Here is a 12,021-nt window from a genome sequence, read left to right as displayed (position 1 = left end):
ACATTAATTTCTTAATTCCTCTGCTTGGACTAATACTCCTGCATCAAAAAAAAAAAAAGATTGACTCTACATCTGTAATACTATCCTAGATATCTTCTACCCTGGGATTAAGGTTATTAGAATTCTGTATAAGCTTTTCTGATTATCCTCTTGGATCATTCCAGTCCACAAGATGTAAAAGAATTGAGAGACCCCTGAGCACATCTGCTCGCACAATCCTCTCTTTTCGTCTATCTCTTTGGAAATATCTGAGTTGGACTATATTATCCACCTGCCATCTGCCTGAAGTAAATATGCAGCTAGGCACAATACATCACAATTTGATTGATTAGGTTCTTTTCAAAATGTTACCATTTCAGAAAATTTTCCTCCTCACTGTCTTACAAAGGGTTTGATAACAACACCATCACCCCTCTTGTATCAGCCCAGTAAAGAATATGGTACATCCAGCAGCTACTTAGATTATAGGTCAAACACTGGAATTAGGTTAGCCTGGCTGTATCCAGTGGCACCAAAATCTGTCTGCTTTTATATTTTAAGCTCCTAAAGTTTGTCCGATGTATTTGTGCTCTCTTGTGCCTCCTTCAAGTGCAGTGTACGTTCCCTGACTGTAAGAAGGTGTTATATGACATATTGCAGAGAAGGCATGTCTTAAATGGTACCAAACACTGACAACAAAGTGTAAAATAAAGTGTAAATATAATATGTCTTAAAAGTGTGAAAATATAAGTCCAATGTGGGAATCAAAATCTAACCTCTTAGGCAAAGGTTAATGTCACTCCTGCCAACTTTTGCCTTCAAAGATATCAGTGAATTAACAGATTATATTTTTTGGCTATTTTGAGTTAAAGGGTTAAATTTAACCTATTCTGGTCTCTGCCTGTGTTGAGGTGCCCAGTGTCAGTGGGGCGATACAATAAAAAGGTAATATGAACAGATCCTTGCCTGGAAAGCATGCATGTGTCTTGTGAGCATCTGAGATAGTGAAGATATGAATTAGCAACAGCAGAAATATCCACAGCTGTGGGCGCTATCAATTTCCATCAGAGTAGCTGGTCACTCTGCCCGTTTCCTCTCTCTCCACACTTACTGTTGCTTGAGAAGGATAATGGGGTAGAGGGTAAGCCGTGTAATGCCACTAACACTCCTCTGGTAGAAAGATGCATTAGGCTTGGCTATGCTACTAAGAGATGAGCCTTCACTTGCATTCATTATTCTTGATTTGGTCTAAATTGTAATTTAACAACAAATTGATCCTGTGGTAGTGCTGACCTTTGCTGCAAGGCTTTTACATTTTCCCTTAAAATGCCTGCGTGACGAGGGATTTTAGAACAGCCTTCCTGCTACTATTTTTCAAATTGACAACTGCGCATGGGGCCGGGAATGGATTTGGTGTGTTTTGTTCTCTGTTATTGGATGTGTAGTGATGACATTTAGAGACGAATTTAGGGAGATTTCATAGTTTTTCGTGTTATGTATTGAATGCATCGAAGCATTTGAGCAATTTTACACATTCACTTTACTAGTCAAGAGAAGTATTAGTCAACTAAAACAGTTGTATAATATGTTCTGAGGCTCTGGAAGGAGATCTGAAAAGAAAAATAATTAAATAAAACTCCCTATTCTACTCTTAAATATTTATCATACACTTGTTTTGGATATGGAAAATGTGAAAGAAGTAGAGTTGTCACAGTACTAGAATTTTAAACTCGATATTGATACCCAAGAAAAATACTCAATAATCATTTTCAATATTATGTGGGGAAAAACAATATTTACGTTATCTAAGCTAGTGCTGTGCCTCTAGGGCATAGGTGTCAAACTCTGGCCCGCGGGCCAAATTTGGCCCGCAGCCTAATTACATTTGGCCCGCGAAGCCATACCAAATTACTATTAGAGCTGGCCTACTGGTATTATACAGCTAATATATATATTGTTTAGTATTAAGCTTTGCTTGTTCCATATTCAGTTTTTCACCAAAACGTGTTTGAGTCCATAAGAAAAGATTCATTTTTATATCTGGAGGAAGATTTTTTTTTCAATAAATATTAATGTTAGCCCACGACTTTGTTCCAGTTTTAAAATTTGGCCCACTGTGTATTTGAGTTTGACACCCCTGCTCTAGGGGGACTTGGCACCATGTTTTTAACTAGAGTAGGTAAGCTAGGCTGTCACTGTTTCTGTCTAGTTGCTGGTACACATTTCTCTGCTTCTTGTCTGGGACTTTAAAAGAAATGTAACACTTTTTAGACACAAATAACTGTGTTATCCTGTTAAATTAATGTTGGGCATTATTAAGATGGGCAGGACTCACTTGCTGCCTGACATTTGGTGCCTAGCTCCCATTTTAGCGTTTTAGTCATAGCTGCTAGCAGCTTCCTTAATAATAACAGATGGCGCTATAGGAAAACCTTTAAAAGTTAAACAGCTACTGTTAAAGTTTGGGCAGGTCAGGTTAACATTTGTGATAACTGTTTAATACTAATTAATTTCTTAACTATTAATTAATTATTCCTTATAAACTCTTGTTTAACGCTAACTAGTGAGGGCGAGGCTGTGTGTGTGTGTGTGTGTGTGTGTGTGTGTGTGTGTCTGCCTGTCTGCAGAGTTGTGGGAATTTTTGTGTCAACAGGAGGAGGCAAAGATGGCACTGTTGGTATCAATACTATTGCAAATGAGAATAATACTACAGTAATTTTTTAATATCGATGGGTATCTCTGTATAGATTTTGACAACCCTAGAGAGAAAAGGCTGTTTATGTAGCACTACAATAAATGGGAACTGTGGGAGCTCAGACTCAAAGGTCTGTGAACTACCTGAAGAGGTACTCAGGAAAATCCTATTCAGTCCAAATGGCATCTCTCAAGAATAGTAGATAGTGAATAGAAACCTGTCTTTATTTGTGGTCATGCCCCATCGTAACTTCCAATGTTGGCAGTCAGTGAGTGAGCTCTGGGATTGAAACTTTTCACTCTTCTTGTACTGAGTAGCCAACATGCTGAACTTTAGACTGTTGCAGTTTACTGGCATGACAGTTGATAGTTCATAATTTTTATATATAATATTTTTGAGCAGTTGTTTAAAAAAAAAAAAAGCAAACATTTGACAGTTAAAGTTCTCTGTGTCTTTGTTAAATGATGTACAAATACCCACAGAATTTCCAGCTATGAGACTTTTTCAGTTTCAGGTTTTCCACAGTGAATATTTGCTGCTGACCTACTTTTTCAAAGCAAAACTGGCACGATAAACTACTTCTTTTTGTGGATATGTAAAATGGAACTGAACGGCTTCATTATGAAATCTTGCGTTCTTAATAATTCATCTTACTGAACTTTATTTAACAAATTACTTTATTTAATCACGCTGATGGTATACTTTAGATATTTTACATAATGCTCTTATTTTAGTGACTCTGTCACATCATAACTGACCGCTCTACCCAGTACGCCCAATATTGCGAGACAGAACTATGTTACATAAATAATGACTGCATGAAATATAAATGCAGAGCACTGTGGTGTCATAAAGCAACAGTATTCTGACTTTCACATTTTATTTAGCTGTGATTTCGCATAGTCTTTAAGACAATTTAGGGCAAATAATATTATTTATTTTCCTGCTGTGGATCATGGTAACAGCAGACTAAATACAGACAAGGAGGTATGTGGGGGTTGTCAGCATAAGAGCGAGGGCATGCAGTTGAACCTTTACTCAGCCTTCACAGTTATGTCTTAATAAGCAGGATCTAGCACTACGATAATGGTTGTTGATTATTATGTCTTTGCAAAGCAGAGGAAAGACACAAAACACAAGTATTTGACCAATATCCTGAATGCCTTTGTAAATTTCTGTGTATTTTGCTTAGTAAGCCAAAGGGATTCCTTAATCATCCTTAACGAGTCCTTAATCACACGTGCAATCTAAAAAACTCAAAGACAGAAAACATTAAAATGCTGTTTTTCAAAAATATAGTATCCATTTAACAGGTGCACTTCATACAAAGCTAAAACACCGCAATGCTGATGACTGTAAGCACAGATGACAAAAAGCTGATTCAGGCAGACATGATCTTATAAAATTGTCAAATGGCAGAGAAAATGAATTATATCTATTGCTGGATGCTGGGTCTAGTGAATGTGACACATGGTCCTTTATGTGAAGTGCATTGTCACTGAGATCCTGCCAAGACTACTCAGCCAACTGCATCCAGACACACTGTAGAGACACGAGTGCCTTAATGACATTTTGTACAGCTAGATGACGGCACCTTGTGTGTTGAAACAGTGGACAGAGCATTGTTCGTTTTCCTTTCTATATGTCTCACTTTATATTTAATCAGCTGTCACAGTTTTGAGTTCACAGTCAGGAGGCTAAGGATTCTGTAAAGGGTCAGAATAATGTCTGCAGGAGGCAACGAGAAGAAGAAAATCAATTTATAGATTTATGTCCAATCCTTGTTGCTGTTATCCTCCAGATGTTTTATTCAGTGAGGCATTAACTTGAATAGTAATGTAATTATTTTCCATGAGCCATACACCATGTGCATGATCAACAGCGTAAGACCATCAGCGATGGAGATCGTATGATAGACAGTTGAGTGCATTTTGGTGTAGTGTTACCAGCACAATAGCACTGGGATCACTTTGTCAAGGGGATTAAATGGATTTACGTCTCTGGATTAGAATGTAACCAGCTGGGTACATTTGTGAAAGAAAGTTTGCGTGTGTGTGTCAGAGAGAGGCAAAACATGGCATGTTTTAATGGTTTCTGTCAGCTAATACTGAAGTTAAAGGAAAACTTCTTTTCTACTAAGCACCTTAAGAAACACTGGACCCCCCTTCATGCTTACTAAAGGTTTGATTCATTAACTTTGCTCAAACCTTTGGACCAAATTTGCTATGAATAGCTGTTAGACTTGCTCCCAGTATTCAAATCCAGATTTGGTTTAGAATTACATGAGGATAACGTGCTCACATCAGATTTAATATAAGAATATGAAATGCATGTCTCTCAAGCTTTACTTGTGCAATAGCTATTAATAATTATTTCTCGAAATCATTTCTTAATTTGATTGTGAACATCATCATTAGAGGAAGGGAATCACTATAATAGTGTTAATTGTGCAGTAACCCCACAGGCTGCACAATCTTTCACAAGCTATCAAATAAGCAGTCCTCCTGCATAGATCACTCACCGAATTTAAATGTAATACAACAAAGACTGCTATCACTGTATTGCACACCGCAGTGAGTCAATTATTAGTTACCTGTTAGTTATTGTGGCAAAATGTTTCAGTCAATGTTGGTCTTTGGGGTCTTGACATCAGCCAGTGTTCTTGTTTCTTTCACTTTTCTCATGCAGCTTCATGCTTGCCTTGTCAGAATGCTTTTTTTCAGCAGCCTGCTTCTCATTTTCAAGCAACGTTTCTTGTCAACATACTGCATGCGTGTATATTTTTTAAAGATCGGCTCTTTTCACAGAGGCCACTGTGACATGTCAGCGGAGTAAACACAGATGTAATTGATAAAACGATGGCCCCATTTAGTGCGCCTCAGCCATTTGTTTGAGCTCTGGCCCATCTGGTTGGAACCGGTCCATAATTAATTTGATTAATTACACCTGTGTTTAGCCTGCGACGGTCCGATCAAAAAGGCCCCTCTGAAAATGGCCTATAGAATCTCATTTATCTAAATGTCCTGTATTTTCTTAAATTTGGAAAGTTTTATCCACATCTGGCTACATTTTAAACAAAATTAAACCATTGTAAGGCAAATGCACAGTTCAGTACTGAAGGACAAGGATAAATGAGGCTCTAGTATGAGTTATACATATTATCAAAAATATTTCAAATTCCATCAAATGAAATCAATCTAAATTTTTACCAAAACTGATGTGGTCGTATTATACAACGAGGGAAGTCTTTAATTGTGATAATTTGGATTGATTTTGTGTGCATGGTGTCTGATTTGGAATGGGAACCAGTGGTGATGGTAAGTTTCGGTCAAAATAAATCTGGGCAAGAAACCATATTAAAGAGGTAGGAGTTTATTTAGCAGCAGTCCCTATTTGGTCGCATGGTTATTGTAACTGGATTGATCACACAACCATGTTTCTTTGTCTTCTATATATATATATACATTGCATGTTGGTGTTTTTATGATTTTTGGTTAATTTTTTTAATCCAAAGTTAAAAGTCTAATAACTGTGTTCTCATCACATTTATTTATTTTCTATATTTATTTATTAGATCCTTTTGTATCTGTCTGGTGTTACATTTTAATGATCAAATATTAAATACTATTGCTATGTATCAGTGATGAATAGTACTGCTGACTGATTATATATTATTATTCTTTTCATAGGAAATGTGTGGGTCCTTACGCATCCTTACGTGATTATTTTTGCATGTTTCCAGTCAAATCATTTTGTTAAACTCATTTATTTCCTTGCTGTTAGCATGTTTTCTGCACTTGTTTGCTATTAGTTTGCTAGCATATACTTCTTCACCTATATCTTTCATTTGAGACCAATTTCACATGTCAGTTTTGGGGTTTTTTGTTTTGTTTTTTTCACTTCCACAAAACTCACATTGTTTGCCAAAAATTAGTGTTAGGAGAATTTCATCCGGGAGGCAATCTCCTTTTGTATTGCCCGTATGTGGTCACTGGTCATTGCCTTCACTACTGTGACCAATTCACCTGAATAAGTGACACGAGACTCCACTGCCGGTTCGGAAACCTCAGAGGCATTGCTTTACCGCAGCCGGCTCAATTTATTTAGGTTATTTTCTGTTGCAGCGTATTTCATCACATGCACCGGCTTTTCAGTCAAGAAAAACAAACTAGATTTCACTGAGCTGCTGGAGTAAATAGTTGTTGATACAAAAAGTTGCAGTTCATTATTTTAAAAAAACGTCAAATAAAAAAAGTATTTAACAAGCTTAACAGAACACTATGAAACCGCCTCAAGTTTCAATATAATGGACTTGCTTGATAGAATTAAATTCTTTGAAGTCGTTTCAAATGTTCAAAAGTTCACTCAGAGCTCTGTCCTGTATTCCAGGTCAATGCACGGACAAAAACACGTGTACGTGCTTTAGCGTTTCCTCTGCAGGGGTTACAATAGGTCACTTGCATGTGATGTTTAATGCCTTGCATGGTGATGACATGCAATGGCCAGTACTAGTCTGCATGCTGCTTAATGAATATCTTACTCTTTTTCTCTTTGCCTGTCTGTGCTTCCAGAAGACAACTATAATGAAGGTGGGTATTGTAATTGAAACTGGTTCTATTTTTTTCTAACACATTGTTATGGCTAAGGCTTCTCAGTGTTTTATAAGGGTAACAGTATCGCTGTTACTGGAGTGGTAAGTCTGATTAATTAAATTTTCTCTGTTATTTCTGGGTATTTAAACAATACTCGAACATCACCATAGCCTTCACAGCCAAGACATTTAAAAATGTATATTAAACGGATCTAAGGGCGTTAAAGGGTCAGTAAAATATCTTATTTAAATGGGTACAAGCACTGATATTAGCATGTCCATTTATTACTCATATCACAGTGATTCTTTTTGCATGAGATTGCAAAGATTAGATTTTTTTATATGTAGTTTTGGAGAATGGAATTGGATATCCTTTTTAGTTGAAGACCTACCCAGAGGGTTAACTGTGAATACTTGTACAGCAATTCTGTGCCTGCTTTGATTGCCTCATTTAATCAATAGTCTACTTTAGGACCATGTGAACCAGATCTGATACTAGTACGGGCTAGTAGCACCAAATTATTACTCTAAGAAACACTGACAAAAGAAAGATTGAAGCAATTATTGAGCGCAATATTGGCTAAAAAAAATGTTTTTTAATAAATTCATTAAAGAGGCACATTTAATAAAGTAAATGCAGATTTTTGTTGACTGAAATCTTTGTTCGTGGTTATCAAAACTCAAAATTTATTTGGTTGAATCTTGTTGGTAAGTATATTGTAATAAAAAGGAAAAGGGCATCTTAATTTATTCCATGCAGACTTTTAACACAATGACAGCTTCCTTATTATTAAGCAAGGCTGGTCATGTTGTTTGTATTGAGATTAATTTTAAAATGAGTATTTGAGATGTGAAGCTGAAAGGCTAAGCAGAACACACGATTTATAACAGAAAACTGCGTCAGAAGACATCTTCATCTTTTTTACCCGTATGATTTTGTTTGAATATGAATCAAATATTAGCTGAACGCAGGTCTATATTTGAATAGCGAGCGATTGCTCTTTAAGGGTGGTAGGCGGAATGATGATCTTAGAGCACAAAGATCAGCCTGAATTTAAATTTCTGAATTATATCTAGTAAGTGGATGATGATGATGCATTGCAACCTGCTTCGGTTGACCAAATGCTCATCTTGCTGACCCTGTCTATGCATCCTCCTATTTCTCTCCTTCCCACTTTTTCCCTATCCACACTCCTCAAGAAACACAGACATCTGCTCTGAAAGAGATGCCTGCGTGTCAGTGTCACACAGCTTCCCATTATCCCTTGTTCTCTGCTGACTGTGCTCTTGTTTTCCTTTAAGGTCTGGCACACCTGATGATGGGCGACCAAGGTATGAGCTCTGTTCCTTTTTCCAGCGATTCCCCCATTTGTCCCTCTTGCTCCCATTGTGCTCAGAAGTGTGTGTGCGTGCCTGTAACTCTTATTTAACATCCAGGCTTGAAGCTTCAGATATGGGCTGTCAATTCACTTATACTGACTGACCTGGCTAATTTTCACTCTCTCAGTGACTTTTTTTTCCCTCCCCATCTTTTCAAGCTCATTTAGCTTTCTATTCACGACTCTGCTGTGTCGCCATTTGTTTCCATCTTTCTTTCGTTTTAATTATTCTAATTTACTTCATGTTCTTTTGTTTACTGGGAATGTGGTTAGAGTAACGAGACACTTCCATCAGCATCATTTGAATGTAATGCATGGTGGTGGTAAATGGCTTACTGAAATTTTAAGCTAATCTTCATCTGTCCTCGCTCCTGTAATGCATGTAGCGATTGTCTGCACAGAGTCTGTCCATTCTGTTTTTGTGATCCTGCACATCTTTATTATGTAGCACAGATAGAATGAGAAGTTTTGGTTTTATTTTTCATCATTATTCCCATTACAGTTACACATTTCCTCTCTTCTGATTGCACATATTTGTAGTCATCAAGCCTCTTGCTCCTGTCCTCTGTCCTTTTCCGACGTGACCATGACACTTATTCGTGTCTCCTCTCCTTTTGTTCTCCCTTTTTGTCTGGAATATGCTTTCTTCATGGACATTTCATCAAATTTCATAGGTAAAAGTAAAGGTACTACCCTTTTAATTCTGAGTTTTCATTGAACTAAGCTAGCCATGTTTGTGACATTATATACTCATGCTGAATGAAGTATATAAAGTCATTGGCATTTTTGAAACTTGCTTTTTCAACCATTAATGAAAGCTTTTCAAGGTAGGTGCCACTTTCGCTTCGTGTTCACACTTTTAAGCTGCGCCATTTGTTCCTTTCTGCTTGTGCATGGGGATCATAAACAAGTCTCACATGGGCATATGAACACACTAGTTTCTGTCGTAGTTCCAGTACACCACCACCACCACCACTGGGGTAACTACAAGCTTTCTGTTCAAATCATGATTTTTGGGGTTGTGGGTGAGGCTTGATCATAGTGTTGTGGGCCTCCCATCCTGGCTGTGATCCTCACCTCTTCTCCCTGTGGGGTAAGTGGACTTCTGATCTTTCCCATTTGACTCTCCTCCTCAGGGCAGAGAGGGGAAGCTTGGCTTCTAAGGTCCCTACTGAGCATTCAAGGTAAAACTTTGATTCTTTCAAGTTGAAGTAAAGCTGGAAGCTATATAAGTCCTCTTCAGCTTACATCAGTGTAATGCAGTTTAATGTTTGCTAATTAGAAAATAATGTTTAATAATACTTTATAACTCAATTGAAACATAATAAAGACTGATTTTGACAATCAGTCTTTCCTTTTGCATTCTGAAAATACATTTTTTCTTGCTTTTGCTTGACCTTTGTCTTAAAATTGACTGTGTCATTCGTTCTGATTGTAGAAATTCCTTGCAAATTAGTTTGTAACATTTTTGTTTCTTAAGACCAAATAGAAAAATATCATGATAATGCTGTCTCTTATCATGTACTTGTGAAGCATCATCTAAACAGGTAAGTCTTCCAAGTGACCTTTAGACGCACAGTGTGAGGAATTATGTTGTTGGATTTTGTGCCATCAAATGCCATGCTACTAAAGCTGCAGTGCTATTTGTGACCAAACACACATACACACACAAACACACCATGTTCTTATTACAAGGAAAGATATTGCATTGGCTTAAATTAAATTTGTGGACAATTACCTTAAGCCAAACCACAATCCCCACTTGCCTTAACTTAACCTTCAACTAAGTCGTCATAATAAAATGTATAGATTATGTTATGGAGACTAGACGCACATACCCACACAAATAAAACCCACTGTCCATTCTAAATACAGACATTGATTTTTCCATCCGCTAAGGTAAGTCTTTGTGTTTTATTTTCGGTTTTGAAGATGGATGCATACAAATTTGACATACATGCAACATATATTCACTACATTTTTGGTTAATAATAAATCTAGCTCTGTAGGTGACTTCAAAACATTTTTCTAAAATTATGCAAAAGAAAATTGCATCATGTGCATGTACATATAAGGAATTGCGTATGTAGAAGGTTAGTCGATTGCACAAAAATAAAACCCTTTGAATTGTGTATAGTGTACAGTATGAGGCTTCTGATGCTTTGGTTTTATTACACTGTACCACACGCTCAGCTTGGACGTGGCAGAAGGAAAGCCACGGGGAGAGATTGAGATAATGCTGATGAGGCACAAATCTGCCATACGTGGAACACTGCTTCTAATTTGGGCCATGGTTAGCTGTCCCCCGTGTTGTACAGTGTGAAACATAGTCAATCCTTTTACATGCTGTGTGGTAAATCTAAGAACGAGCACAGAGCGACAGTGCATTCACTGTCTGCCATAAGCTTGTGAGAATATTGTGCATTATGTTGTCCCTCCCACCCCTTCCTCCCAAGGTGCTGCTGTGTCATGTTAACTGCTTTATACCCTGTTTCATGGGTAGCCTTTTGAGAATGGGCTTGTGAATGTGCACTGCTTTCAGCTGGTACACTGCCACCGGATTCCTGAAACCTTGTTTCCATCTAGCTCTAGCAAGCGGGGCATGCCGTAGGATAAGTCATAATACCACTGACCTACAAATCACCAGGGTATTTAATTGCACTCATCACAATAAACTGCCATGTGCAGCTTAAGAGAAACTGCAGGCTGTGCAGACAGGCTTACAGGTACAACTGTGCTATTTCTAAATTAGTATACTTCTAATGTAATTGCTTTCAGTTTCTGAACATGGAAATGTCTCTTCTCATTGTAGTGTTCACACGCCACAGGTTTTCTGTAAAGTGAGAAAGCGAATCCCTCTGGTAGCTGCCTTGTACATATTGTGCTACATTTTAAATGTCAAATTAAATGGATATTTAAAATACTCTACTATATTACAGAAGCCTGACTCACCCAGACTTTTAACTGAGTGTCATAGACGTGTAAAGATGACACATTTCTTCAAATAGTAACTTTTGGAGTCACCTCATAGTGTTTTGTTTGATACATGTGAGGTGACTTATAAGATGAATATCAAATTATCAAAAGTGATAATTTCACAGCAATTACAGGAGTTAAGAGTGTAGATATGATTCATGTCCTCACCCAGTGAAGTTGGCCATTGCTTGGTGGTATTAATAGCAACGACTTTAGAGTTGAACAAAGATTTGCAAGTGTTTTGGATAAATGCTGTGAATCATAAATGGAACAAAGCCACACGAGGCAGAAAAAACTCAAGACAGAGATTTCGCATGTCAAAACCAACATCATAAACGCTAGAGAGGTGCATTAGCTAAATTCAATTCTAGTATCCCATCTAATCTCGCAATCTAGGAACA

General features: G+C 37.4%; 1 protein-coding gene across 37 annotated transcripts in view; it reads left to right on the top strand.

The window, feature by feature from the left end:
• The window catches only part of LOC113034636 (neurexin-1a), a 261,169-nt gene that overhangs the window by 13,374 nt on the left and 235,774 nt on the right, over window positions 1–12,021 (top strand). For 15 of the 37 annotated variants that reach the window (XM_080287803.1, XM_080287785.1, XM_080287782.1 and 12 more), the window contains exons 3-4: window positions 7,246–7,263; window positions 8,568–8,597. The exons of 9 other annotated variants lie outside the window; for them this stretch is intronic. In XM_080287803.1, the coding sequence (XP_080143929.1) occupies window positions 7,246–7,263; window positions 8,568–8,597 (48 nt within the window). Of the gene's footprint in view, window positions 1–7,245; window positions 7,264–8,567; window positions 8,598–9,780; window positions 9,829–12,021 lie in introns of all 37 variants that reach the window. 13 more of the 37 variants (XM_080287777.1, XM_080287776.1, XM_080287779.1 and 10 more) reach the window with 1 other exon arrangement.

Source organism: Astatotilapia calliptera, chromosome 13 (assembly GCF_964374335.1).
Source record: "Astatotilapia calliptera chromosome 13, fAstCal68.1, whole genome shotgun sequence".
In the NCBI taxonomy this organism is placed as follows: Eukaryota; Metazoa; Chordata; class Actinopteri; order Cichliformes; family Cichlidae; genus Astatotilapia; species Astatotilapia calliptera.
Note: the sequence above shows the minus strand (reverse complement) of the source record. Positions and strands in the feature narration are given on the sequence as shown.